Genomic DNA, 27,903 nt, shown 5'->3' on the forward strand with positions numbered 1-27,903 from the left:
CACACACACACACACAGTGGAAAGGGATGCCAGGGTCTGGGCAGGAACAAAACCCAGACCCAGGCAAAAATATATATATAATTATATACACATATGTATCTGTAGAGAAGAGAAGCTGGGAGTGTGATTAAGGTAGGACAGAGAGTTAGGAGAGAAAGCAGCTGGGGGGTGCCCCAATAAATTACATTCTTTAGACAGCGTGGTGGGGGTGCATGGGAGTGGGCAGGACCTGGTGGCCAGGACACTCAGCCTGGCCTCATGATCCATCCAAGAGCGCCTGGAGGCCTGGGTTCTGCCCAGGACTGGGTGCTGGAAGTCTAGCTGACTTTGCCTGGAGGCTGACGGTGGGCCGGGGTTCTGCCGAATCCCCACTCTAAGCCAAGGCTTCTGGGGAAGCCACAGGGCTGGAGCAAGAGGCTTTGAAGCTTAGGGGTCGTGAGGAGATAACAGGGTGAGCTGGAGGACAGGGTGACCTCATTGCTAGAGGCTGAGCTCAAGTCGCTCCTGCTAAGAGTCGGAGAAGCTAGAGGCCCAGGTGCAGAGGAGGCTGTCCAAGGGGAGGTGAGGAGGCGTGCCTGGGTGCACACGGAGTCCCGCGGCTCTCCCTGCCTGCCCAGCTGCTTCTCACCATCACCCTCCTCCCAGGAGGCCCAAGGGTTCTACCCACCCACTGGTCAAGATGGCCAACACATCTGCCCACTAGGTGCTGCCTTCCCTTCTCCTTACTCTCTTGGGGGGACTCTCCTGTGGGGGTGGGGTGGGAGAGGGTGCAAACATTATCTCTGTGTGTGCTGGGCTCCAGACGGGGTTTGCCCTGTGCCGTGAGGGCCAGTGGGGAGGGAAAGGGGCCCCTGGCTCCTTGTGAGGAAGCGAGTTCAAGTCCTACAACCCCGGCCCTGCAGAGGTCTTGGCTCCCCCTCAGCTGGGGGATGGAGCCAACCCTACCTCTGTCCCCCCCGCAACCTGCTCCCTTAAGAGATGATGCCTTGGGGTCTAGCGGCCCCAGCTCCAGAGCCCCGAAGCAGCAGGGGAGAGCATCAGTCACAGAGTGGGAAGGGTGATCAGAAGAGAGAAGCCTTTTTCTTGAGTTCATTCCGCTTCCACAGGGCCAGCTTGCTAAACTCTTCAGGAGACATGGAGAATACCCTTGAGAAGTCCTCGGCTGACAGGTGTCTCTGGAAAGGGGACACCCCGAGGTAGCTTAGGGACAGGGGCTCGGGGCGGGCAGGGCCAGGTGACTAAGGGAGCACTCAGACAGAGAGGGCCCTGGACTCTCCCATCCATTTCCTCTGCATACCTCAAGCCTCATCCGGTCCACACCTGGAGGCAACTTGGTCCTCCCTTTATTGGTCACCATAAGCATTTCGTAGGGATAGATCTGGGGGAGAGGGGAGGGGGCAGCCTTAGGCCCATAGAGCCTCCTGTCAGTGTAACCCCCCTCAATTCCCTGGGCTGCCTATCAGCCTGTAAGGGCCACTGGGGCCCACGCCATTTTTGCCAACCATCTCCCCCCAACTTCCCTGCTGCCCTCCCATCACTGACCCCTTAGTGCATTCGCTTCCCTGGCTTCTCCCCACCAGCTGGCTGGCCCGCCCCCACTGCAGACGGTTCTGTCCCCTGCCCACCACCCCTGGCTCTGCCCCTGCCCCTGCCCCTCACCTTCTGCTCCAGCACACAGGGCAGGGAGTTCCCCCGGTCCATCCTCCCCCTCTGGCCCTCTCCGTTCTGGGGAGACCAAAGCCGCAGTGAGCCAGAGTGGGGCAGGGAGACCTCCCCAGCCTTACCCGGGGCTTCTCGGGGCTTCTCATGTCTTTACCATGCAGCTCTGTGGCCCCACACCTCCCCCCCCAACACTCCCGTCACCCGTCTGTGGCTTCTGCTGCTCCGCGTGCTCCCCTCCAGAAGGAGCTCACCTGCAGGCCTGCAGGAGAGAAGAGTCACTGTCCGGAGGCAGCTCTGAGGTCAGCAGGCCTCCAAACCTGCCAGCACCGCCTCCCCAACCTCCAGCCACAGCCCTGCCCACATCACAGCCGCGGGCTACCCTGGGGCCTGTTGGGGCCCCTTTCCCGGCTCGCCTGACATGGGGGGGTCCCTGCCTCTCACCTGGGCTTCCAGTCTCACTCCCAGAGGGGCTGAAGTCTGTGGACTGTAGCTAGAAAGGACATGAAGGGGTCAGAAGGAAGCTGGGGAACTCCGCACTGCCCCCCAGGACGCCCCAGTAGCTCAGTCCCTCCAAGGCACCCAACGGCACACTTCCCTTGCAGTCTGTGGTCTTCCTCTGTGATCTTACCCGGCTCAGCGTGGTCCTGCCATAGGCGGGGAGAGAAGATGACTTCGATGTTCCTGCGTGCAAGGCTGGGAGAGAGCAAGAGGGCCTGTTCAGTGCCTTTGTTCTGACCATCATTCTTGAGAGGGCTGCCTCCCTGGCCTCCCCTGCCAGAGGCAAGGTGGTGAAGCATAGGCCTGGGGGGTCCTGGGGGGGGCCCTGTTGGCTTCTGGCTAATGCCCATTACCTTCCACAAGTGCCCTGTGCTCTCGGCTCTGAACTGTCTCACTAAGTACACATCTGGGGACGCCTGAATGAATCTGTTGGTTGAGCATCTGACTTTGGCTCAGGTCATGATCCCAGGGTCCTGAGATTGAGACCCGCATAGGGCTCCCTGTTCCGTGGGGAGTCTGCTTCTCCCTCTCCCTCTGTCCTCCCCACTGCTTGTGCTCTCTCTCTAATAAATAAAATCTTTAAAAATAAATACACACACACACACACACACACACACACACACACACACACACACACACACACACACACACACATACACACACATCTGGGTGTAACGCCCGAGTGTTAGAATTGATAGATCAATGATGGCCAGAGGATCACCATCCTAAAATGAAACTCAGAGCTACAAAAATGTATCTGAAATTTAGTCAAAATAATTAGAACCATTACAATCTTATCATTAGCAATACTAGTGATCAAATTTCAGATGTTTGATACTACAATACAGAAATGATCGTTTCCCCCCCACCCCACTCCCCGCACTGTGAGCTGCTAGACTGTACCAGCAGCCACTGTGCAGCACATCTGTGGGGAGCCTGGTTGGCTCCGTCCGCACAGCACAGGACTCTTGATCTCAGGGTTGCGAGTTCAAACCCCATGGCGCCTGTAAAGCTGACTTAAAATTATATACGTAAACTTCCCATTTGCAAGATCAGATGTCACTTTCAACTCACACATTTCATGGTAGCGCTTAGCTTTCTTGCACGGCAGACTGTAACTCAAGAAAACTGGCTTTCAGTTACTAGGTTTTCCTAAAAAAGAACTTTATAATTAATATTCTTAGTTTGGCCAGATCTCAAGACTCTTCCATGTCCAAATGCTAGAAACCATTGGCATTCTATGGCAATCATTCTGATAAAGCTTTTTAAGGTGTACTTAATTATTTAAGTAAGTAATTTCTATAGCCAATGAAAGGCTCGAACTCATGACCCCAAGATCACTAGTCACACACTCCTCCAACTAAGCCAGCCAGGCACCCCGACAAACATTTTTGTTTGATAGATTCAAAACTGTAAGAAATTGTCTTCTTAAAACATTCTTTTAAAAGCTGTTGTTTGGAAGTTTTGTGAGAACAAAATGTGTCTTGAGGAACTTGTTTTTCTTTTCTTAATACTTTTTTTTTAATACTTCTTACTTTTGTACAGGAAATTATCTGTTTCTACAAAGATCAGTCATTATTGAAGTATTTCACTTTTTTTAAAAAAAGATTATTTATTTATTTATTTATTTGACAGAGATCACAAGTAGGCAGAGAGGCAGGCCCAGAGAGGGGAAGCAGGCTCCCCGCTGAGCAGAGAGCCTGAGGCAGAACTCGATCCCAGGACCCTGAGACCATAACCCTGAGCCAAAGGCAGACCTTAACCCACTGAGCCATCCAGGCGCCCCTGAAGTATTTCACTTTTGTATTTATTAGAGAGAGAGAGAGAGAAAGAGACAGAGAGAGCTCGTACAAGCAGGGGGAGGGGCAGAGAGAGAGGAAGTAGATTTCCTGCTGAGCAGAGAGCCTGAAGTGAACCTTGATCCCAGGATGCTGGGACGTTGAAGGCAGATACTTAACGGTCTGAACCACCCAAGCACCCCAGCATTTCCCTTTCCTGAGAATAAGTAAACATTTACATTTCAAGTGACTGATAGAATTTCAACCTACAAAGCACGTAAGATTTTACTTCAAATTACTCTTATTTATTTTCAAAGATTTTATTTATTTATTTGACAGAGAGAGACAGAGAGAGAGGGAACACAAGCAGAGGGAGTGGGAGAGGGAAAAGCAGGCTGCCCACTGAGCAGGGAGCCTGAAGCAGGGCTCGATCCCAGGACCCCAGGATCATGACCTGAGCCGAAGGCAGACGCTTAATGGCTGAGCCACACATGCCTCCTTCAAATTACTTTTAGAAAGCTTATTTATGTTTGAAAGTGACCATTTCAATGTTACTACGAAGTCAGAATGACATGCCTGTTCATAATTCTGAAATTGTTGAGGGCCCCTGAGTGGCTCAGTGCGTTAAGTGTCCGACATGATTTCTGCTCAGGTAGGTCATGTCTCAGGGTCCTGAGATCGAGCCCCACCTTGGGCTCCGGGCTCAGTGCAGAGTCTACTTGGGATTTTCTCTCTCTCTGCCCCTCCCCCTGCTTATACACATACGCATTCTCTCTCTCTCTCTCTAGTAAGTAAATTTAAAAATCTTAAGAAAACAGTCTGAACTTGTTTAGGTGGATTAGATATGACCGTAACCTGTGCAATCACATGATCACCATCACATACAAGTTCAGGGATGCCAAAGACGATGAGGAAGTAGACATTTGGCTCTTCCACTTTGTCAGGCCAAAATGGAAGTTGAAAGGCTAATTCTGACTGAATAGCAAAATCTGGTGGAACATGAAGATTGAATCCCACCTTCGGGGCATCTCTCCACCTGCCTCTTTCTTCAGGCCTTCACTATTCTATATCCTATAAGAAGGCCCTATTGTAACTCTTCCCACTCATACTGAAGCATCATCCTGGGGACTCAGTGTCCCTGTGGATGTCCGTGCACATATGGCCCTTACGGCTCCTTGAATCCCCCACTCCGGTGGCCTCCACCTGCACCCCCCGTTGAGGCAGCCCCTTAAATGGCCATCCCCGGGGTCTTGTCTACAACTCCAGCACCTTGACATCTGAAGCCCGGGAATCCCACTTTGCAGCCACTGTACCACACCTTTCCTTGTTTGCAGCTTCCCCTTACCTCACTCCCAGCACATCCATTCATCAGGATCGTGGGGACCTCCAAGGTCTTGATCTCTACCCATGTCCCTGAGTTTCGCTCCGCGGTCAGCAGGCCCCCGGCCCCTCCTCCCTCAGGGCCTGCCTCATGCAACCCTAACCCTGGATCGACCAGCTCCCCGTCCCTGCAGGCCTCAGCTTCTCCTGGTACCCACTCTTGGACCCAAGTCCCCAGCCCGAAGAGCAAGAGGCATTTCGAGGCCGGAAGATGGCCTCTCGCATCCTGAATCCTGCTTGGGGGCAGGTGGTGGGGCGGGCTCCAGGGCACAGCCATCCTCCCTTCCCTCTCTTCTCTGCACAATCCCATTTTCTCTCAAGGTCTTACACAAGCTGAAGACTCACCTCACCCTGCAAGCTTCCGGCTCAGTTAAGATCCGGCTCCCACCTACATGTGCTTCAAGCCCAGCATGTCCCAAACCGGTCCCTTCATCCTTCCCCCAAGACCCACTCCCTCATCACCTCAGTTCCAGGTTTGTCCCCACCCAGCACCCAAGCCAAGACCCCCCACTCGGCTCTCTCCCCACATCCAATCAGCCACTTAGTCCGGCTGACTCCATCTCCTATATGTTTCTTAAGCCCACAGCCCTTCTCTGGGCCTCAGCATAGCTTTAGCCCTTACCCAGCCCCTTGGAAAATGTGGTGGAGTGTCTCCGAAGATGGCCTGCCTGTTCTCTCCCAGCCTGTGTGCCTTTGAGCCACTGCCTTCATCAGGCACTGGAATGCCTCTCCCCTCCCCCGAGTGGAGGCTGCCCACTGAGCTGCTCTGACCAACAGGAGTGGGGCTTGACTCTGAGGCTAGGCTTTCATAGGCCTCAGAGTTTCAGCTTGGGTTCTCACATCTCCCTCCTTCTGCTGCAGCTCTGGGGAAGTTCGGGCTAGATTCCAGCGATGGACGTATAATACCCAAAGCCCAGGCCACCCCGTCTCTGGCTGATCCGTCACCCCAAGGCACACTCTGGGTTCTGGAACTGCAGGCTCCTGCAGGCCTGTAAGTGGACCAGGACGTTTCCTGTTCCTTGCCTCTGCTCCCATGCTGTCCTCAGTGTCTGAAGAGAATATATCTTTTGACTCTTTATAATCCCGTGTCCAGCATACGTTAGACACTCAATAAATGTTTTGTCAATGAAACAAAATTTGCTCATTCTGCTTTAGCTGATACTATTATACTTTTATCACCTAGTCTTATTCCACGATTGGTATCCTTGCCCTGAGGAGAGCGTGAGGGCCTTGACATGCCAGTGACAGAACCTTCTGTCTCCTGTACCCCCATATGATAGACGGACTCAGACCCTGTGGTTCTGGCCTCGAGGTCTGGCCACGTGATTCGGGGCCCCAGCTGTGGCACTCACAGGTATGAAAGGGTGTCCTGTCAGGCAGAGAGCGGGTTTTCCTCCGGATAGGCAAGGACTTTTCCATCTCTTCTTTCAAGATCATCTTTCCCAAGTTGGAAGTAACCTGGAGAAAGAGAAAAGAAGACTTCCGTACTCAGTTCTTACCTCCATCGGAACCGGATACCTGCATTCCCGAGCCGCTGGCTTGTGCCCTGGAGCCTGTGGGGCCTGTCACTCTGGTCTGAAGCACTGCCACGCTAGGTCTGGCTACCCCCGAGAACAAGGAGTCAGGGCTGCATCTGAGTGGCCTCTGCGTCCCAGGTCACTCTCCCAGAGCAACAGCCCCAGGCACTCTCGTGGCCTTTCCATGACTCCTGACACCCTCTCTCCTGCTGTTCTTGCTCCTCTTCCCTGAACTTAGCCTTCTGAAGCCTGGCACTGGGAGGGAGGCACTCTTTTCTTTCCCTTAACCCTAAGTTAACTAGTGTTCCCCCAAAGCAGCGTGAGGTCCTGGTGTCCCTTCAGCAGCAGCAACCCGATGTCCCGGGAAGAAGCGGAATTCCTCATGTTCCTACAAGGATTTTCTTCAGGTACAAAACCATTCAGAACAGAACAGCTAGAGACCTGGGACTTTTGTCGCCAAGAAGATATGGGCAGGGTGGCTGGGGTGAAGCGAGATGCTACCTTACTGAGTTCCTCTCGCTGACGCTCCCTGAGAGCCTTCATCTCCTCCCCGGAGTCATCATCTTCCTCCTCTTCCTCTTCCTCTGCCCCCCTCCGAGATGCCTTTCGCTTCCTCCATTCTGTCTCTAGGGAACACAGGCACAAGCAGGCTCATCAATCAGCCATTCACTCACCAAGCATTTATCAGGCGCTGGGCTGCCCCTTCAAGAGAACACTACAGATTACTTTGTAAAAAATAAAAGGAGGGGTGCCTGGATGGCTCAGTCAGTTGGGCATCTGCCTTTGGCTCGGCTCATGATCTGGGGGGTCCTGGGATCGAGCCCCACATTGGGCTCCCTGCTCAGCGGGGAGCCTGCTTCTCCCTCTCCTCCCTGCTGTGCTCTCTCTCACTCTCTTTCAATAAAGCAATAAAAGCCTTAAAGAAAAAATAAAAGTAATGTTCTCTAGCCTTCTGGTAAAGCTGAGTAGGCAACACACAGTCACATGACCTCCAATCCCAGAGCCCAGGATGCAGACGTTTGGTCAATGTCTGCTGAGTGGTCCAGTAAGTGAATGGAAAGGGAGGGGAAGACCAACAAGCAGGACCACGTACACCAAGAGCTAGAGGAAGGCAGGGAATAGCGAAGGGCCACGAGGGTCATGAAGGACAGAGGGTGGCAGTGGAGAGAAGGTGGGCTCGTGGAGCTTCAACGCAGACTATGAGGCTGTGTCCCGGGCCTCCCCTCCCCTCTCCAGCAAGGTCTCCTACCCACGACCGCCAGCGACGGGGGGCATGGCCAATAGTCGGTTTCAATCTTGGCCGGCTGGTTGGGGTCGGGCGGCTGGGCTGCAGGGAACTTGGAGGACTCGATGATGAGGTCCTCGATGAGGTGCTTGCTCTGAGGGCTGCCTGCTGTGGACTCTGCGGGTGGAGGCCAGGGTAAGTCCCCACCCCAAGTCAGGCCACTTCAGCCCACGGTAGCTCCCGACTCCTTCACCTGTCCTGGTCATACCTGTGGCACCATGTGTGTGAAAACAGGGCACAACAAAGGGCACTGGGCAGAGGTTATGTGCTGTTATGGACGGCTTTTCTCCCACGGCCTCCCAGCCCAGCTCAGGGAAGGGAGCCCTCACCTCTCTGCTTGTAGATGGGTGGCTTCTTGTAGATGTTGGAATCTGGGCGGGTGGTCTCTGTGGACAGGGAGCAAGAGCCGATGAGAAGGATATGCTGATGGTGGGTGAGGCTGGCTCATTGAGGAGAAGGGCACAAATGGGATGGGAGAAGGCAAGGAAACTCAGGGGCTCCTGCCCAGAGCCAAGACAGAACTGGAGTTTCTGGAGCTGTCCCTCAAGGGGCTGGGGCTTTTCACACTTTTCTTGTTGGGTGGGAGCAAAGGCACAACAGGGCCCATCATTTTGGGGAGTTCTGCCTGTGGTCCTGGCAAGAGGAGGTCTGGCCATTCTGGGGTAAGCCTATACCCCAGAGAGTGGGGTCTGAGAATAAGAAGCTTGGGTGCCTGTAGGAAAAAGAGGTCCTAGGGGAAGGGTGCCCCACCCCACCATAAAACCTACCCGGATGGTGGAAATGGGGTAGCGGGGTCCGGGGGGTCCCAGTGGTTCTTGGGGCTGAAGCCTGAGAGATGGTTCCAGGGGACCGGCTCTCCGCCCACACCTGCAGAGCAGAAGTGCGGTTGGCTGAAGCTCCCAGGTCCCCCACCCTAACCCTCTCCAGCCCATGGAGACACTGCTTCACCTCACTCCACCATTTCTGACCCCCCACCCTAGCAGCCCACGAGCCCCCAACCCCAGGGCAGAGGAAGGGTGTCCAAGGACTCGACCTGCTGGTGGTGTCCGACCCAGGGCAAAAGGGCTAAATGAGGTCCTGGGTCAGACAGACAGATGGCCCCAGAGCTGGTCGGCGACAGGATGAGGTCATCCTGCGGGCCCTGCATATGTGTGGGGGTGGGGAGCTGGGCAAGTGTTAGGTGTGGGGCAGACTCACCTCTGGGGATGGTGGGGGGGATGTGGATTTGGGTGACAGTGAGCGCTGCGGATGGAGAGGAGGCTGGTCAGAGCCACAAGGGTAGGGGTAAATCCTCAGCCCTAGAACCCTGGAGGGACTGCCTCATCCCCCACCCAACTCTGCACCCGTGTCTGGCAAATCTTGGAGCCGCATCTTCTCTCTCAGTCCTTGCCAGTTCCCAGCACTGGCCCTCCAGCCTTCTCCCTCTTAGTGCTCTCCTGGGCAGAGTCCTCTCTTCCTCTGCAGGCGCAGAGAAGGCACGGATCTTGCGCAGTGTGCTTGTGGTCCTCAGGCCAGCTGGAGGTGGCTCTGGCCCCATACTAGGAGCCTAGCACTCAGGGGAAGGGCCAAGAGCCATGCGCATCCAGGATGGAGTCTGGGCTCCCTGCCAGGCGGTCAAGTCTCCCCCCTCAAGCCTGCCTCCGGCTCCTAGCTCAGCGGTGCCACAACCCCTTTCTGGAATAGTTTCCAAAGCAGCTGCCGTGGGTTACCTCTGGCACTTCCATCCCCAGCACGAAGGGTGGGTGGAAGTATCACCTCTATTTTACGGGAGGGGAAACTGACACCACGCCTTCCCATGGTCACTCAGCTAGGACTTCCAGCCTCCCAGTCCAGGGTTCCTGGGGGCTTCGGGCCAGTTTGGTCTTTCTGTGCACTCCCATGCTTCTCCTCTACGGCCCCTCACCCCCTGCTCTGCGAGGCTGCCATTCAAACGTGGCCTCCCCTGTTCTCCACGTGGAGCTACCCTCCAGCCTCCAGCCGTCTCTGCTGGCTCTCCACTGACACTGGGCGGATCATTGGTTGATTTCTGCCCACAGTTCCCTTTCTTGTTTTGGAGTCTGGCCGCCAGGAAAGGAAGCAGGAGAGGGATTCCGCCTCCTCCCCTGTGTGGCTGGGGGAGCCCTTCCCCCAAGTCCCGTCCAAGAGGAGCCTCCCAGCCCTCACCTCCCGGCTTCTGGGCAGCTCCACATGCTCCAGGAGAGAATAGGTAAAGTGGGGCTCATAGATCATGAGGTCAGGCCGCTCTATGTCCAGGATGGCCTTGTCCTTGGGGATGGCAGCCAAGTCTTTGTAGCCCAGCACCTGATTGTCCATCTTGGCCTGAAGGGAAATGGCAGGAATGGAGCAGACGTGCTGAAGGCCTCACTAGCATTCTGACCTTACAAGCTAGACTTGCCATGTCTCAGGAAGAAAACGGGCAGCCATTTGAGATGCCAGCTCCTATTAGTTAATAATTCTATTGTTTGAATTTTTAAAGGTCTAGAGAGTCACCTTAAAAAATGATGGTCCTTCACCTAGCACTTTGGGTACAAAGGAGGCAGGACCAGACCAGTAGAATCCGGCTGTAGGGAACCTTCTCTGGATTTCTGGCTTCTCTCTGCCTACCAGTCCCGGCAGAACCGTCGTCTGGGAGGCTCTGGGTGAAGCGGCCCAGCACGTTCCCCACCCCACTCCCTCGTCCCTGCCTGAGGGTGCTGGTGGCCGAGAGGTACTCACCACGATGCTGGAGGGAGAGCCAGGAACACTGGAGTCTCGGGAGGAGCTGACGCTCCCAGGGGAGGTCAGTGGTTGCTGGGGAGAGTGAAAGGCGGGCGGGTGGGAGTGAGCGTGCGTGCCAGGGCCGGAGCGAGCAGGGCTCTCCACCGGGTGGAGGGCCGGGCGGAGGCGGGGGAGGGCGGGTTTGGAGGCTGGGGAGGGCTTCCCTAGGTCTCTGGGGACGCGGGGTGCGGCGCCGCGGGCAGCCACCAGGTGGCACCGTCGACGCCCGACCTGCCCCTCCGCGAGGAAGCCGGCCCCCACCCGCTGCCCAGGCCGCCCACCGCCCGCGGACGTGGGGGCGGCCCTCGCGCACCTTCTGCAGCCGTTCCATGCAGCAGGAAGCTGGCCGGTCGGGTCACTCGCAGAGCCCCGTGCGTGAGGGGAGACGACAGGGCGTCAGGCTCTGCCCGGCTCCTGGGCGCTGCGCGCTCCGGGCCACGAGAGCAGGGAGTGCGTTCCGCCGGACTGTGGCGTCCTCATCCCTCAGTGACTTTCCAGGCGGCTGACGGAGCGCCGGGCCTGCGAGGGGAGGGAGAGCGTGCCTGTGAGCGCGGTGGCGCCCCGGACCTCTGGGAGCTCGGGAGAGCAGGGCGGAAGGGAGCCGGCGCCCTCCAGGATCGCGGCTTTCCATTCGCTCAGCCCCATGAGGGCCAGCGCGTCTGGACAGCGAGGCGGGAAAGCGGAGGGGCTGCACTTGTTTTTGAGCCATTGTTCTCTGGCTGGAAAGGAAATGACTGCAGGGGTCAGCCGTTCCGTGCAGCCTCCGCATTTCTGCTATGTCACACCTGCCGGGCCCTGCCCTGTCCTGGGGCCGCAGTCGGGGTTTCAGGCCCAGCTTCTCACTCCCCTTGGCCTTTGCCAAGGCTTCTCCCTCTGGCTCTGGGCTGGCCCCTGACCCTCCCCCCACCCCCCAATCCATTGGCCATTGTGCTCCCCTCTGTCTCATAGCCCAGAGGGTCCTACTGAGCCTATGAGGTGGACAGACCATGAGGACTGGATGGAGCCAAACTGACTTAGCATGAGCGGTCAGGTCCTGGGTGGGGGGATGACAGGGAGAAGAAGGGAGGGGAGGCTGGAGGGAGAGGGAGGGAGCCCACATTCCCGGTGTCCCTGTCCCTGTTCCTTGCAGGGAAGAAGGGGGAGGAGAGCAGAGGGAGCCCAGAGCCCCCCACATCCCTGTCCCTGTCCAGCAGTCAGTCCCACTTGCACACAGGTGACTTGAGGTGGAGGCCACATCCCAGCAGGGCGCAGCCTTCTCAGGACACCTGTGCTGGGGTTGCCCTCTGCACTGCTGCTTCAAGGCAAGACAGCACCCCTGTCTGCACTGCTCTCTCTTTGTTTCTCCTAGAGAGTTGGGTCTTGTCTGCTGCAGCAGATTATGAGTTCCCTGGGGCCACACGGGCAATTCCTTTAGCAATCCTCCCTCCCCTCTCCCCCAGATTGATCATGCAATAACCATTCAGTGAATGGCTGGCTGGGTTTCCAGCAGTGGGGGCAGTGGGACTCTCTGTGACGCTGGGCAAGTTACTTCTTCTCTCTGTGCCTCATGCTTCTCATCTATAAAACGGAAGACAGTACTAGTATCTCTGTCCTGGGGCGACTCTGAGTATTAGATAAGTTATAACAGGCAAAGTGCTTAAAACATTATCAAGTCTAGGGAGAGTATTAGCTATTATTATTTCTTTTTCTTCAAGGACTAATGAACTTTGATGTCTATTCCATAGCCAGTCTTTACCACAGTGGGTAATGGCCATTAGTGCTCCCAACCTTATCACCTGTTACTTTGTATCAGGCCATTCTTGGGCTCACCCTCTCTCCACCCCCAAAACTACCTGCAGGAGCAGCCCTCACTCCCACTTCCCTGCTTCTGCGCATCCCTCCCACTACTCTCTGTCCACCTCCTCATCTCCCGGATCCTGGATACTCTTGCTCTGGGAGGCCTCCCCTGCTATGCTAGTCCTTCTCATAGCCCTTCACTGAATTCCAGTGCAACTGAAAAACAGACCCATATAACTTAGCCCTTCATTATATGTTGCCTAATGCAGGAACATATTTTTTCACTAACCAGAATGAGGGCTAACTTTTGGAGGGCAAAATAACAAAGCAATTGCCATCCTTTTCTGAATGCTCATGCTAGGTACTTTGATAAGCACTTTTTTTTTTTTAAGATTTTATTTTTAAGTAATCTCTACACCCAATGTGGGGCTCAAACATACAACCCCAAGACCAAGAGTCACATGCTCCACCAACTGAGCCAGCTGGGGCCCCTAATAAGCAGTTTAAAAGGATGATTTGTTTCATCCCCTCCAATATCCCTATAATGCAGACCCATTTACAGATGAGAAAACTGAGGCTCAAAGAGGTTAAAAAGTTGTCCACAGTCATGGAGCTGAAAATGACTTCAGCACTGGCATGGTTCAAAGCGCCTAGCAAGTACTGTGTTGCTAGTACTGTGTCAGGTGCATTGTGGGGATAGAAGAAAATCTGCCACATTTCTCAAGTTTTTTTGGAATTCTAGAATCAAGTCTTCTCCAAGACAAGTCCCTGGCTGTCAGAGTCACACTAGGTATTTGGTGCCCATGGAAAGACTCCATTCCAGAGCTTTATCCTTCTCTGGCCTTCTTAGCTCTCCCTTTGTAATGCTTTTATAACTAGGTGTCTGAGGATCAGCATAAACACTAATATACATTCAAAGAGCTGTTAGCTCTCTTTCACTTCTCTCTGATCTTTACTGTTTTTTTTTTTTTTAAGATTTTATTTGTTTGCCAGAAAGAGAGAGAGAAAGAGCACAAACGGGGAGTGGCAGGTAGAGGGAGAAGCAGGATCCCCACTGAGCAAGGAGGCCGATGTGGGACTTGATCCCAGGACACAGGGATCATGACCTGAGCCAAAAGCAGACGCTTAAACGACTAAGTCACCTAGGCATTCTTGATCTTTACTGTGTTAATAGACATTGTCAAACTAGCTATCTACATGGCTTAGCTTTACAGCCAAACACTCATTCATCCACGTGTCTATCCACCTATCCATCTCCATCCGTCCATCCATCCATCCATCCACCCACTCACCCATCCATCCACCAGTCAACTACCCACCCACCCAGTCATATCTTGCTTTATCCAACCATTCACCAAATACTTCCTGAGCTCCTACTCTGTAATAACCATAGGCAACGCTCTGTGATAAGTCTTATAGAGAAAAAAAAGATGAGGCAAGGGAGCCAAGCTGTCCCTGCAGAAATGAGGCATATATGTAGATAATTCCCACGCAAAGCAGAAAATTACATATGCCAGATAAGATAATAGAAGGAGCTGTGAGAGGTCACAGGACAAGGGATCACTTCTGCTGGGGTGTTGAGAAGAGAAAATCAAAAAAATATTCCTTACAGGAGGTATTTGAGGTATGCCTTGAACGCCCAGTTTGAGTTCATGCAAAAAACTAAAGAATGGACTCTTGAAAGAGAAGGCAGCATGAGCAAAAGTAGGAGCATGGGGCCGGGGGTGGGGGGCAGCACTGGGTCTGTCTAGGGAACAGCAAATATGGCTGAACTGTAGAGCTCATGAGGTTGAAATCTGTGTGGGGCAAGAGGTTGGGGGTCAGATTATGGAGGCCTCCAACCCAGACCAGGGGATTTCGATTGCATTTTGTGGGCAACAGAGGCCATAGAATGCTTAGAAACTTCTTTCAAACAACTAAGTGATAGACCCAAGCAGTGCTTTGAGATGATGAATGTGGCTGGGAGAGAGGACTGGACAGGAAGGGGCAGCGTGGACAGACCAGCCTGGAAGCTACAGGAATAGTTCTGGCAGGGACTTGTGAGGGCCCAGACCCTCGTGTGTGGCCCAAGATGGACTAGAGGCCAATGGGAGAGATCCTAGAGGGAGAATGTGCAAAACAGACTCCATCTGGAGAGCCCCCAGGACAGAGGTGGGTGGCTGGCTCAGAGCAGAAGAAGGGGAAGCAGTGAGCTCACTTGGTGCCCGCTTGAGGTGGAGGTGGGCACCGCTGACGAGCAGGAGGATGCGGAGGCTGAGGGAGGAGCGGACTGGAAAGAGAAATTTAGGAGCCATCTGACTAGAGGAGGTCTGAACATGAGGTCACCAAGGGAAAGAAGTTCAAAACCAGCATCCTAGGAAACACCTAGGGGACTAGAAGAAAAATCATCACAGATGGCACAAAAGGGACCAGGAAAAAAAGATGGCTGCTCCCTGGGAGCAGGGAGTGTGTCTAGTGCCTCTGAGCACAGGGAGTTCGGACAGGTGAGAGCGAGGGTGGGAGGGAAGGGCTGAGGAAAAGCCATGAAGCCCAGTCCGTGGCCAGACAAGGAGAGACATGCTGGATGGAGTATGGCTCTCCATGTTGGTGGCCTCTGGGAGCATTTCCAGAGGAAAAGTGAGGCCTCCTTGCAGGGTGGGCCTGGCTACGACACAGGCAGGGGAGTGGGGCAGAAGGGCCTGAGGGGGGTCGGAGAGTGGCTTCGGAGGAGGTCTGATTGGCTGAAGGTGTTTAAGGAAAGGGGAGACTGGAACTCACTTGCAGGCAGTGGGGAGGGAAGAGTGGAGAGGAAGAAGGGTCCCCTGGGGGTGGGATGCGGTCCCGGAAGGGCTTGGGAAGGGAAACTTGGCTTCCCTGGAAGGACAGAAAAGGGAAAGAAAAGGGAAACAACACAGGGCCGTGTAGCCTGGGCCAGGCCCTTATTTTCCCAGGAAAAGGGACAGGGAAGGCCATAGGCAGATCTCACAGGTCGGTGGGACAGAGGCTGCGGAGAGTAGATGAGGTTGGGTGGGAGTGAGGCTGAGCCACCAGGGAGAAGAGAGTTTTGATGTGTTCTGGAGCCTCAGACTGAGCCTGGTGGTGGCCGGGGCACCCTCCCCTTGAGGACCAGTGGGTGGGGAGGGCAGGTGGGTACTGTGGGATGTCAACTGTGCATCAGAGAGGAACTGCCCGGGGAAGGAGAGAGGGGAAGGACCCCTATGAGCCAAGTCACAGCAGAGCACAATCCCACCCTGAAGCCACACTCACAGGTATGCAAACACTGCCTTCAGACAGCGCTGTTCAGAAACAGATTCAGGCTTCGAAATAATGATGTCTCTGCTCTGGTCCCCAGACCCTATCCAAAGCAGTCTGCAAGCCCGTGCCTGTTCCCTGGGCTGGGTCTGCCCCCTGAACCTCAGGGTCTCCCTGACCCTGGGCCATACTTGAGTTTGGGGCTCGCCTTAAGAAGTGAAGTTCTTACTGATGAAATATTCGGGGTGGAGTGTCCTCTCTCTCTCTCAGGAGGGAGAGACGGAGAAGAATGAGAAGGAGGAAGGAAGGAGAGAGGGAGGGAAAGAGGGTTTTCTTGGCTTCTCTCTAATCCCATCTTGCAGGCAACTCCCTCCCCCCCGCCTGCCTGGAGCAGCCCCCTTCCCAAAGCTCCTTCCCTCTCAACACCCCCCCTCCCTGTTCCCCAGTCCTGACCCTCTCTTTGTCACACACACACCCTGCCTGTGTCACACAGGCACAAGGCACAGCCCAGGTCCCAGCAGCCTCTGGTGGACAGAGACCAAGAGGGCAGGATGCAGCAGGAAGGGAGGACAGGGTGGAAGGAAAGGGAGAGAAAGGCAGTAGAGGTAGGCAAGCCCCGGTGGCGGAGAGGACCTCCTGGCGGTTCACTCCCCTCACAGGCGGGGCTCCTCGCTTCTCCATCTCCACCCCGCACCCCCACCCCCCGCCCTCCCCCCAGCAGCGGGCCTTATCAGAGCCACCAGCCCAGCCCCACCTCACACACCCCCCACCCCTGCCTGGCATCTGCATGTCCAAGAGGACTAGAACCTCTGGGCTTCAGGCTGGGGGTGATAAGAGCGGAGCGCCAGGTAGGACTGACCCTGGCTCCCTGGTTGGGGAGAACCACCGCTGGGGGCCTCCTGTCCTAAGCCCACGGGGGCTCCCGCTGTGCCAGCGACTAGGTGGGGATGTTCAAGCATCCCCTCTACCCTTAGGGCAGGCCAGTGCCCTCCCCACTTAGAGCCCAGGAACCACAGCTGAGAGGAGGACTTGCCAACGGCCACTCAAAGAGAAGTCGGGCTGGAATTCCGACCCAGGCCTGTCTCGGGTCAAATCCAGTGGATGCTTCTCAGTGTGTCCCCGGAGATCCCACTTCAGTCTGAACTTGGCCGACATGGTGGAGCCACCCAGATCCCTGCTCCCCAGCCTGGCCTGTGGACAAGGAGCCGAGAGGTTTGTGCCCCCGGGTGGGGTCAGGCCAGGCTGGACACTGGCGGTGCAGACACTAAGGGAGTTATGAAATGAGGCAAACGAGCTGTCCAAGTGGGCTGAGGTCAGCGTGGGCAGGAACGTTGCCCCTCTCCCTTTTCTCTAGTTTCACTCACAGTGGGACCGTCTGCCTTGCCTCCTCCCTGGTCCTTCTCCAATTCTTCTTTCCCTTCCCCTTTTCTTCTCTTTCTTCATCTTTCCTCCCTCAGCTCTGTTTCCCTTTCACACTGTCCTGCTCCTGGCCCCACCCCCACAGTTACTGTGGCAACAGTTCAATGCCAGAAATAAAGGCAGGATCCAGCTAGGTCACCAGTTCCCAAAACAGCATCTCATCCCAGGGTAGAGCGGGGAAGGGCGGGCAGGGGCAGACCAGCAGCAGCCGGGGAGGCCTGAGGGTGTGTGTGTGTGTAGGACGCACTCATGCTTGCCCCTATACGGTGTGGGAGAAAAGGGGAAGGCTCCTAGCTTTGAGCTGGGGTTCGTGGAGCACCCCTGAAGCCTAAATCCTTTCTCCCCTTTTCTCCATCTCCCCATCCCCCTTTTTAAAGCCCTGCTCTGTCTGCTAGGATGAGGGTTGCGGTTCCTCTAATGGCACCACTACACAGCACCCTCTCACACTCTGATAGAGCCTCAGGCAGGGGCAGGTGGGCCCCCGAGTCTGGGTCCCTGTCCGAGAATCCCCTGCTCAAGCCCTGCCTGGTCTTTGCTCCTGAGGGCAGCAGGCCTGGGCACAGGCACCCCCTTGCATTCCCCCACCTCACAAATATGCATCTTGTTGCCCAGTTTCTCCTAGATCTCTCTTGGGTTTCTGTAGCCTTTCTCTCTACCTTCCCTCTGAAGAGGAAGAGGCCTCTCTTTCCAAGCTCCCCCCAGCCCCTCAGGCTCGAGTGGTCCTCAGAACATTTGTGCTCTGGTCTCTATTTATAGTCTGTCCGGCTGGTGGGTTGTGGTGTCCCTTGCAGAAGCTGGATCAAGAGAGAAGACACAAGGGTCTTGTGTCCCAAATTCAGCTTTCTGAACTCTGAGGGGATCCCTATTCTGGTACACACATACACACATATGCACACACGCACATGCACACACACGCACACATGCACACACGTGAGCTCCAAAAGAGGAATCCCTACAGACCTGCACCCTGAGGTGAACAGCACGACTTAAGTGTTCAGCATATGGAGAGGCCGGCAGCTCACACGTGGACACAGCACCGCACCCCCACACAGGAGCCCACGCTGACACACAGTTGCAGAACCCAGGCGCCCCGCTCGCAAGATCACGCCCCCACTCTGCCAGCAGGGCCCCCCCTCCCCACCGTGACACACGGCACTGCTCACACCCACTCACACCCATCCCCAGAGCCTCCCTGGCCCCCTGCCCACACCCACCCGTATCACATGCTGACACCCCCTTCCCTGAGCTGGGCACGTGTACCGGAACACACACAACAGCACCGCCCCCCCATTTACCAAAGCCCAGCCACCTTCCTTCTCTTACACCTGTCCCTGTTCCCCTGACTCCCAGGCCCCGGCAACACTGTCCCCTGGGAGGGAAACACCTAGCAGCGCATCTGCCCAGCAAGGGGCATAGCCAGCAAGAGGGCGCCTCTGGGTCCTTCCGGGCCTGAGCATCTGCTCAGCCTCCAGCCCCTCCAGTCCCTCCAGCCCCTCCAGCACTCCTGTGGCAGGGCCCAGGAGCGAGCAGTGGCCAGGAGCGAGCGGTCGGCCTGTGGCCACGCCCTGCCCCCCAATCTCAGTCTGCATTTCGCTCTAACCACAGCCTGGCCAGCCAAGAGCAAGAAAGGGGCTCCCCAGGTACCTCCCCACAGGGAGCACACCCATCACCACCAGCATCCAGGTGTCTGTCTGTGTGTCTGGCTTGCCTCTCAAGATCTGTGGCTCACTGGGAGGGAGACTGTTCTCCCCCCCACACGCTCCCTGTTATTCAGCAAAGAAAGAACAGTGCCCCTGCTCACCCTTGTCCCCTCCATCCCATCGCTTGGACTTCTGCACCACACAGCTAGGTGAAGGGAGTACTGGGGTGACAGTACGGAACACCCCAGCCCCCTTCCTCAAACCAGGTTTGAGGAGCTCAGACCCAGCTAGTCCCAGGGGCTGGCCAGGCGGGACCGGTTCTCCCACTGAACAGGGGCCACGGCTGACCCCCCCCCCAGGGGATCCCTGCCACCACCCACAGCCCAAAGTGCCAACAGAGGGGAAGGGAGGGATGGGAGACCTTGGCACCTACCTCTTCCCAGACAGTGTGGCCCAGACGCTCTGAGGCCCCAAGGCTGGCCTGGGTAGGCGCAGGCCCAGGTCCCAGGGCCGCCGCTTTTTCTCAAGAGTCAAGGTAATAGGCGTCTTTTCCAGGAACCTAGCCGTGCTTTCCCAGAGCACAAATAACAGGGAAAAAAAGCCGGCTTGGGGTAGGTGGGGGGGGGGGGAGCTGGCACAGGAGGGGACCTACCCTCTGGGCCCCCACCCCCTCGTCCCCACCCAGCTTCTCCGGAGCGGGTGCGTGGAGCCTGCGTCTGGCTGGTGGGGCGGGCCGCTGGTGGGGCGGGCCGCTGGCTCCCAGGGCTGCACCCTCCCCACCTCCCGCTGATAGCAGCCGGCTGGAGGGTGTGTGCGTTTGTGCGTGTGTCTGTGTGTGTCTGCTCTTCCACCTCGCTCGCTGCAGCTCAGTCCATTTCGAACAAGAGTAGCATTAACCAGGCATCATGACGAAGCAGAATCGGAAGCAGGCGCGACGAGCTGCTGGCCTTTTTCCCTTTCGTATAGCCCCAGCCCTGCAATACTCATGCACGCGCACACACACACACACAGCCCCTCAAGCCTCCTCAGAAACTGCCAGAGTTTGAGTTGGGGTCGGAGCCAAAGGGGGCTCTGCTGATAACCCAGGGGTGATACCTGGTTTCTCCCAGCACCTGCGTCTCCTCCTCAAAACCCAAAAGCGGCCACAGAGGATCTCTGGGGGCCCTGCCTCCCTGGGATGCTGGAGGGCACAGATGCTCAGGGGCAGGGAGAGGGCAAAGATGCCTGAATCTGTCATCCAAGGAAGGATTCGGCCCCTCCTGGTGAGGCATGAGTGGGAGGATCTGAGAAACCCAGTCCTCAGCCTGGGAGATTGGGCTGGCCCTTCGGTCACCCAGAGCCCCTGGGAACTGTGAGAAGGACCCCATTTTTCGCCAGGGCAGCTGCATCGGGAGGGCATTTTCCTGCCAGGTAATGGCCCAGTCCCAGCATAGGACTACAGGATGTGCCTTCCCTGAGTGGGAAAACCTTCACCAATCCAGGACCCTGCCATTGGCCCTTTGCTTCTCCCTGGGCTCAGAGCAGAGCCTGGTTCATTTGTGATCCCTGGGGGCAGGGCAGGGAGCCCAGCCCGCTGACCCTGGCCATGGCCCCAGCCTCCTCTCCACCTCACAGCAGACTTGCCTACCTAGGCAGACCTTGCTGTTGCCCTGGTAACCGCTGCCCACAGCCGGTCAGCTGATGGTATGAGCTGTCCTTGGGGAAATGTAGAATCTGGGGAGGGGGCTCTGGGGTATCTGAATGGAAAATCACAGGGGAAGGGGTTTGAGGGGGACAGGTGAGAGTGTGCCCCAGACCTCTTTCTCAAAGAAAAGGGGACAGGAAGGGGACAGGTAGGGACAGGAAGGGAAGGATGTCTGGGGTCGTGGAAGACAAATGAATGCATACTGAAGGATGGGCTCCAGCGAGAAAGGAGAAATGAAGAAGGCAGGCAGCTGAATGGCTGGGGAAGGCTAGAAAGAATTCAGACTTAGCTGCTGGGGAGTGGCTGGGGAGAGGGCCCCGTAGAAAAGAACCAGAAAGCCTGGGAAGAAACATTTAATTAGGGGGAATAAGGTCAGGACCTGATGTGGGAGGGGGTGTACCTTTGATGTGGCAGGAGGGGCCAAGCCCTGGAGGAGGGGGAACCAGGCCTTTATAGGTAACCAGCCGGGTCTCAGCCAGCCTCTCCGCTTTCCTGCCTTCAAGCCCACCCTCACTGCCCCGACCCCGCCCGGCCGGTTGTGCACAACCTCCTGCCACCCTTCCGGGAGACCAAGCACCAGGTGCTTTTCCACCACAGCCTGTTAGGACCCCTGATTTTTCCCACTACCGCGGTTCCTGACCTGCTCCCACTCGCCCCCTAGCAGACCTCACCCCAGGAGATTTGTCTTCTGGTGCAAGGATGGCCAGAGGTAGGGCTGGGATGAGCTGTCCCGGGGAAGGACAGCTGTGGACAGGGGCCTGGAATGAAGTGTCTCATGAGGAATGGCTAAGAGTCGCTGGGGCGGGGAGGAGGGGAACATTCTCTGTGAAAGAAGCACATCGGATAGAGTGGGGGAAGCCAGGGGAGAGGGCAGGGAGAGGGGGAGGGGAGGGCTCTCCGGTACCTTCAGGGGCCTGGGGCGTGGGGCAGGAGCTCGGCAGCTTCCTCGGTGACATACACCTCCATCCCTTCTCGCATCTCCTCTCCGCCTCCCGTTGCCAAGACAACCTGCGGGCTCAGCCGCGCGGCAGCAGCAGGGAGGGGGGAGGAGGCGGCTGTGGCTCCCACTGCCTCTTCGGTGATGGAGGGAGGCGGCCTGAGGGCTGCCTTGGGTGGGGGTGGGGGAGCTGCAGGGCTAGGGCTCTCACTGAGTCTCCCCTAACCCCTTCCATGAGGCTCTGGGGTTGGCCCCTGAGGGCGGCCTCAGGACAGCCCTAATTCAGGGCCATATAGCAGGCTGGACTTGCAGACAGAGGCAGCCCTGGGCAGTGTCGCCCATTCCAGAAAGCTTGGTGTGCAGCTGGGGAAGAGCGATAGGAACAGGGAGGGATGACCTCTGTTGAAGGGTCAGAGGGTGGCTTCCAGCAGGAAGGCGAGGCCCTGATCATGGCTGGGGTGGACATGAGGCTGCGGGTCCAGAATTCTGCCCCCGATCTGACCTCAGCTCTCTCTGAGCACCTCCTCCTAGCCCTGAACCCTCTCATTCCCCTTGACCAAGAGGAGAGTCTTCTAATCCTGCAAAGCCCATTCCCGCTGCTGCCCACTCTACAGGAATGCCCTTGCACAGGGTGGGAAGGCTACCTTGCGCAGGAAGTCTGCCTCCAGCCAGCCCTGGAACAAGGCGACTGCGGAGTTAGGGCTCCCTCTGTCGGCCTGAGGTGTGCTGGCTGTCAAGGTCATTCCTTAACTGAGAGGGATGGGTGTGTGTGTGTGTGTGTGTGTGTGTGTGTGTGTGTGTGTGTATCCACCCGCCCATGGGGAGGGCACAGCCAGGCCAGGAGACCCTTCTCTCACCCGCCGCCGTGCGCCCCCTCTACCCTCTACGTCCCCTCTGGTCTTGGCCAACAGTGAGACTTGCTTGGCCCACCAGACCCTTCCTCCTGAGAAGGCCCCAGACTCCTCAGGGCAGGCGGACGACCCTGCCCAGTCGCTTACCTGCCTCCCCTTCAGGCTGGGATGAGAAGGGAGGCAAAATCTTTCCCCCAGAAGCAGGCAACACTGGACACCAGTGCCTTTTGTCCAGGACCCAGGGTAGGCTTCCTGGGCACCACTTGGCCATACCCAGCAGCTGAGGGGACCAGCATACCTTTAAGCTCAGGAGTGCCTGGAGGCCTTGAGGATGGCTCCTTGCGTCCCTCTCAGGCAGGCAGTCCCAGGGCCCAGACACCTAGTTCTTGGCTCCTTTCTGTAGCGAGAGCACTGGTGTCGGACGTCCTGACTGGACTCTGGCCCTGCCGCCAGCCCCCTCCGCCAGGCCTGGCAACAGGCTTCCCTGCTCTCTCAGTCTCACTCCATTGCCCCTCGCCCCGCCCCATGCGCCAGCCTGCTAGGGCTGGGAGCACCAGACACTCTCCCCTATGCCTGGGCCATCTAAACATTAACTCCTGGGGAGGCTGACTAAGGGCACCTAGGCACCTAAGGAGAAGGGAAAGCTGACAAAGAACTGGGCCACAGGAATAAAAGGAAGGAGGAGGAACTAGCAGAGACCTTTTCTCAAGAGTTCAGAAGTCACGCTCCCCACCTCTGTACACTGGGCCATCTGCCTTAGGGACCCCAGACCCTCAGTTCCCAGCACGCTGCCACCAGACCAGCCTCCCCCCAAACCCCAACACCACGACTGCATGGTCACTCTCTTTCTCAAAGCCCACGCTACCACAAAGCCTTCCACAATGTGACCTAATCTTTCCCTGCCACTCCTCCAGGCAAACTTACAATTCTAGCCAAACCCATGGACTGCTCACCTTCCCCTGAACACGCCTCACATCTTCCTGCCTCAAAGCCTTTTTTCTCATGCTGTTTTCCCTGTCAGTATCTTCCCTTGCCTGTCTTTTCTGCGGACTGGAATCCTGCTCATTCTTTTATTTTGTAAGAGGTGGGGGGAGGGGCAGAGGGAGAGAGAAAGAGAGGGAGACAGAGACAATCTCAAGCAGACGCCCCACTGAGCTTGGAGCCTGATGTGGATCTCAGGACTCTGAGATCCTGACCTGAGCCGAAATCAAGAGTCGGACACTTCCCCGACTGAGCCACCCAGGCGCCCCTGAAATCTTGCTCATCCTTAAGATCATGCAAACCCCAGCCCTGGCCCCATGCACTCTCCCGTCCCTGAACCCACCGTGCCTGGCTGGAAGTGGAGACCATCCCACTCAGGTGATCAAAAAAGGCAAGAATCTAGACGGTAACCCTCACTAGCTTCGACCACAGATGAGTTCATCTCTCTGAGTCTGCGCTGGCTCACACATGATATGGGAACAATGTCACCCCCTGAGGAAGGGGTTATATGGGGGAATGCCTCACATATGCCTGGAGCATCTCCGGAGTTCCGTGTTTATCAGTGTCCTTATTTCCAATAGCTCCTGTCTCCTTTTTCCCTCTTTTGGGATGTACCAAATGCCACTTTGCTATCTTTTTAGGTTTGAGAGAGAGATTTCCAGAAGTCCTTAAATTTCAAGTGTCTTGAGATCTTGACAGGGGATGAAACAATATCTTGTCCACTTTTTTTGTTTGCTGAACGGCTAGCGCAGTGTTTGTACATTGTAGGGAGTAAATAAGTATTTGGATTAACTGCTTAGGACCTGTCCCCACCCAAGTCCCTCTAAGGATGGAGGGTGGAGGCAGGATTCTGGTTCTCATTCTGCCTCCATCTCGAGGGACTGCAAGGTACTGGGCCAAGGGCTTCTTTCTCAACCTTCAGTTGGTTTAATTCCCTCGATAAATACTTGTTGTGTAACGCCCTGTGCTGGGGACTATGGGGGAGGCAAACACCGACTACTTCTACGTCTGAGGCACTTGCTTTCTAGCACAACCATTCCACAAGCAGGAATAAGGACAGTTCTGGACAAGCTGTGGTATGTGCCATAAGGCCAGGGCAAGTGGGCAGCCAGAGAGGCCCGTGGCACCACAGGCGACTGCTAGCCCAAGAGAGGAGGCAGGTGTACGGAGCACAACAGACAGCAGTGGTCTCGGTGTGCAAGCATTCTGGAGAAAGGCGTGCTGGACAGCAGGAACCTCATATTCAAAGATGAGCACGGGGTGCTGGCCGAATGGCAAGGGCTGCTGTTTTGCCACAGCCCCTGGAGGGGACTCATAGGGACAGGGCTGAGTGGGGTTGTACAGGAGCTAAGGAGTCCACTGGGGATCGCATAAATGTGGGCAGAGCTGCGGTTTAGGGTGATGTAGGGTGAGCGAAATGTGTGATGTCCTGGAGGGGGTGGGGGTGTTGGGAGGCAGAGACAGGACTCGGAAAGCTACTGTAGTAACTGAGACAGACCCTAGCGAGGTCTGGCAATGGTGCAGAGTTTCCGAGTGTGGGAGAGAAAGCAGTGGTGTGCAAGGGGATGATGGCTGACGTGCTGCATTGCTAGGAGAGACTCAGCAGGAAGAACAAGGCGAGAAGAGAAAGGCAGAAATCTTAGGCAATGTTTCTGTGAAGAGGAGCCCTGGAAGTGAAGGGTCCCAGTGACAGAGAATGAAGAGGTAGGAAAGAGCTTCAAAAAGGGACAGTCCTTCATGGGATCCAGGGCTGTGAGGCAGAGGACACCTAGGTCTGAGGCCAGGGAGCTCACTGGCCACTGAAGTATGAGGGATGGGGCTCAGTATAGTGACTTTAATAGAAGCCAGCTTGCGGGGACTAGAAAATGAGTGGATCCCCCCCCCATCTGGCTATTGGGAGGACAGGACAGAGGAGGGGAGATCTGTATGTGGGCTGTTCTTAGCTGGAGGTCTTGGTAATCCTGACCAGCACAGGATCTGAGGCACCTGCTGCCGCCTCCCTCCACTTGGTCACATCCTCCCAGAGATGGATGCACTCGTCTGGCCTAAGTCTTCCCCCACGGTGTCCACCCCCATTTGCACACTTGCTTAGAAACTTCTGGCACTTAGAAGCAGCTGGGATTGCTGCAGGCAGCTGTGGGGTGGTCTGAGGTCCTCAAGGAAGCCTTCTCCCTCCCCTACCCATGTTAAATCCCTCGAGACTCCATGATCCGAGATCCATTCCTTTGGCCTCTTTCTTTCAGCATCTTTGAAATCAGCCCCAGTTTGGGGGAACGAGCAGAACAGACTTCCCCAGAGTATGAAGAGGCCCTCTGGATATGGAGCCTGGACTTGGCAGAGGCACGAAAAGGTGTGGTGAGAGGGTTCAGAGAGCCAAGCCTGAGACCCAAGGCCACCAGCAGGCGTCAGACATGCTAGGCTCCGGGCTCGGGACTCAGGGCGGGGCGAGGCGAGTCACTCTGAGATGGCACTGGCCTCAGAGGCCGCCTTCCTCCCTCACCCTGCCCACTCTCAGTCCCTCCTCACCAGGTTTCACCTCAGAAAGCAAGAAAGGAAACAGTGAGGGCTTTCTGGAGCCGGCCCCCAGAGGCCTGTCTGTGCTGGGGAGGTCAGAGAGAGGGAGGGAGAGGCAGGAGAAAGGCGGAGAAGAAAGCAGAGGCAAGACAAAGGGCCCCGGTCCACCTTTGAAGCTGTCTCTAACCCAGCCAGGGAGGGTGGGGTGGGTCTGAGAAGCCCGCTGGGGGGAGGCAGTCTAGAGTTTTAAAGAATGTCTTAAATTCCTGCGGAAATCAGCAGGATTGTAAGAGCCCCCCTCGCCAACACACCTCCTTCCCAGCCTCCTACCCCTGCCCCCCAAGTCCAGACCTCCACACCTGGGGGCCCCAACCCTTTGTCCTCAGGTAATTGCTGGGTGTTGCCCCTGTGTTTAAAATCCCATTGAACTCACCCGTTATCAGCTGTGGCTCCGGACCACCCTCTCTACCCCCCAACCCCCAGAAAACCACCCCCAACACATCTCCCGCAGTCTTCACCAGGATTAAGGCTCTTTGTGATGTGTGTGGGGGGGAGAGCAACCTGGTGCAAAGCACTTATGACAAGCTGGGGGAGAATGTCTGTCCCGGGGCCTGGGGGACCTCCCTCTTGGCTGCTGCCTTCAACCTGCTCAGAGCTGGGGGTGTCAGATCGCTCCAGTCCTCACTGAAGGAGAGGCGAGGGACCCCCAACCCCCACCGACTCCGACTGCTGTTTCACCCACCTCCCATTTTGACCGAACCAGGCTCCTCCCCAACTTCCCAATCGGCCCTTATTTTTAGGCCATTCTTGGGAAAAGTCGGGGAGAAGGGAGGTCTATTCATCCTTTTCCCCTCTCTCTCCACAACACTTCCCTCTAATAGCTTTGCAGAAAGAAGAAGAAGGGGAAACTGAGGCTGGGGGTCCGACGACAGAAGAGCTGGCTGGGGCGGGGAGCCTGCTAGCGAAGGGCTTTCCCCTCTACAAGATTAAAAGCCAGCGCAGAGGAGGAAAGAGGCAGCCTTTATGGCCTCTTAGTTCCACTCCCCAAAAGCACACCTGGAGGCGTCTGGGAAAGCCCACCCGAGAAGCCCGGGCGGGGGAGGGGGCGCCGGGCCCCTAACCCGCCCGCCGCGGGCCCCCCTTCCCCCAGGGCCGCGCGGCCCAGTCCGCCGCCTCTAATTGCGACTTCCCCTCAGGTGTGGCCCCCGCCCCCGCCCCCTGCGGGGACCCGGGGAACAAGAGGACGCATTCTCGCCCTCACTCCCCCTTCCGCTCGGCCGAGCCCTCCTCCCCCATCCCCCGGCCTCCCCTCCCCCTCCTCACCGGAAAACAGCAATCCGGCTACCGGCGAGGAGGCTGCGGCGTCCTCCGGCCGCCCTGGCGGGCGCTCGGGCTTCTTGCCCCGGCCCCGGCGGCTCGCCCGCCCAAGGGCTTGGGTTTGCTTCGCCCCAACAGGTAGCACGGGGCGCGCCGTGCCAGCCAGGAAACCGGAGCCCGCGCGGAGGGAGGGGCGCGCCCGTGGGTCCCGGGCCTTGGGCCCGCCCCGGGGCTGCCAGCCTCGCGCCGGGCGGAGGTGCGGGGCCTTCCCGGGGCCACCCACGCCCCGCTTCCCCTGCGGGCAGCACTGCCCTTCGCGCCCCGCGCGCCGCCCCTCCACCTGCCCCTCCACCTGCCGGGTCGCGCCCGGACCCGGGCCATGGGCCTGCCGCGCGCCTTGTCCGGGTTCTGGTCAGCGCCGCTCCGAGAGGCAAGGTTGTTACCCCCGCGGTTTGGGACTTGGATCCCTCCACCCCGCCTTCAGATAACCCGTTTGCAGGAAAATGGTTTTATTCTGGGACTCGAAATTGGGGATGGGGGTGCAGGCCTGGGTAGTGGAATGTGAAGAATGGCCATCTCTCTCTCTCTCTTTCTCTCTCTCTCCCCCCTTTTCTTTTTTCCTGAAACAAACACAAAAGTCCCTTCCTACAGTCTGGCCAGGAGGAATATGGAGGCT

The 27,903-nt window shown here is 56.8% G+C and overlaps 1 protein-coding gene across 2 annotated transcripts; it reads right to left on the bottom strand.

The window, feature by feature from the left end:
- On the bottom strand, positions 1-27,355 carry LOC111154335 (dematin actin binding protein). 2 transcript variants are annotated; one of them, XM_022513895.1, is made up of 16 exons: positions 27,234-27,355; positions 11,191-11,396; positions 10,836-10,910; positions 10,284-10,439; positions 9,318-9,362; positions 8,888-8,987; positions 8,450-8,506; positions 8,085-8,237; positions 7,337-7,461; positions 6,671-6,776; positions 2,291-2,355; positions 2,104-2,152; positions 1,914-1,921; positions 1,660-1,725; positions 1,298-1,378; positions 1-1,175 (listed from the first exon to the last, which is right to left on the bottom strand). In XM_022513895.1, exons 2-16 carry the CDS (start codon positions 11,206-11,208, stop codon positions 1,062-1,064), a joined length of 1,218 nt encoding a protein of 405 aa, XP_022369603.1. In that variant the 5' UTR covers positions 11,209-11,396; positions 27,234-27,355; the 3' UTR covers positions 1-1,061. The 2 variants fall into 2 exon arrangements, with proteins under 2 accessions (XP_022369603.1, XP_022369595.1); XM_022513887.1 differs by lacking the exon at positions 27,234-27,355 and adding an exon at positions 19,377-19,512.
- Positions 27,356-27,903: the final 548 nt, after the last annotated feature.

This window comes from Enhydra lutris, unplaced genomic scaffold, assembly GCF_002288905.1.
Source record: "Enhydra lutris kenyoni isolate GAN:26980312 unplaced genomic scaffold, ASM228890v2 scaffoldscaffold3, whole genome shotgun sequence".
NCBI classification, from domain to species: Eukaryota; Metazoa; Chordata; class Mammalia; order Carnivora; family Mustelidae; genus Enhydra; species Enhydra lutris.

Excerpts from the sequence above, each read along its gene's own strand:
- LOC111154335 (XM_022513895.1), bottom strand. Across the intron at positions 9,363-10,283 it reads AGCTGCCCAGAAGCCGGGAG|CGCTCACTGTCACCCAAATC; the intron begins GTGAGGGCTGGG and ends CTCCATCCGCAG. Across the intron at positions 1,176-1,297 it reads TGGACCGGATGAGGCTTGAG|AGACACCTGTCAGCCGAGGA; the intron begins GTATGCAGAGGA and ends TCCCCTTTCCAG.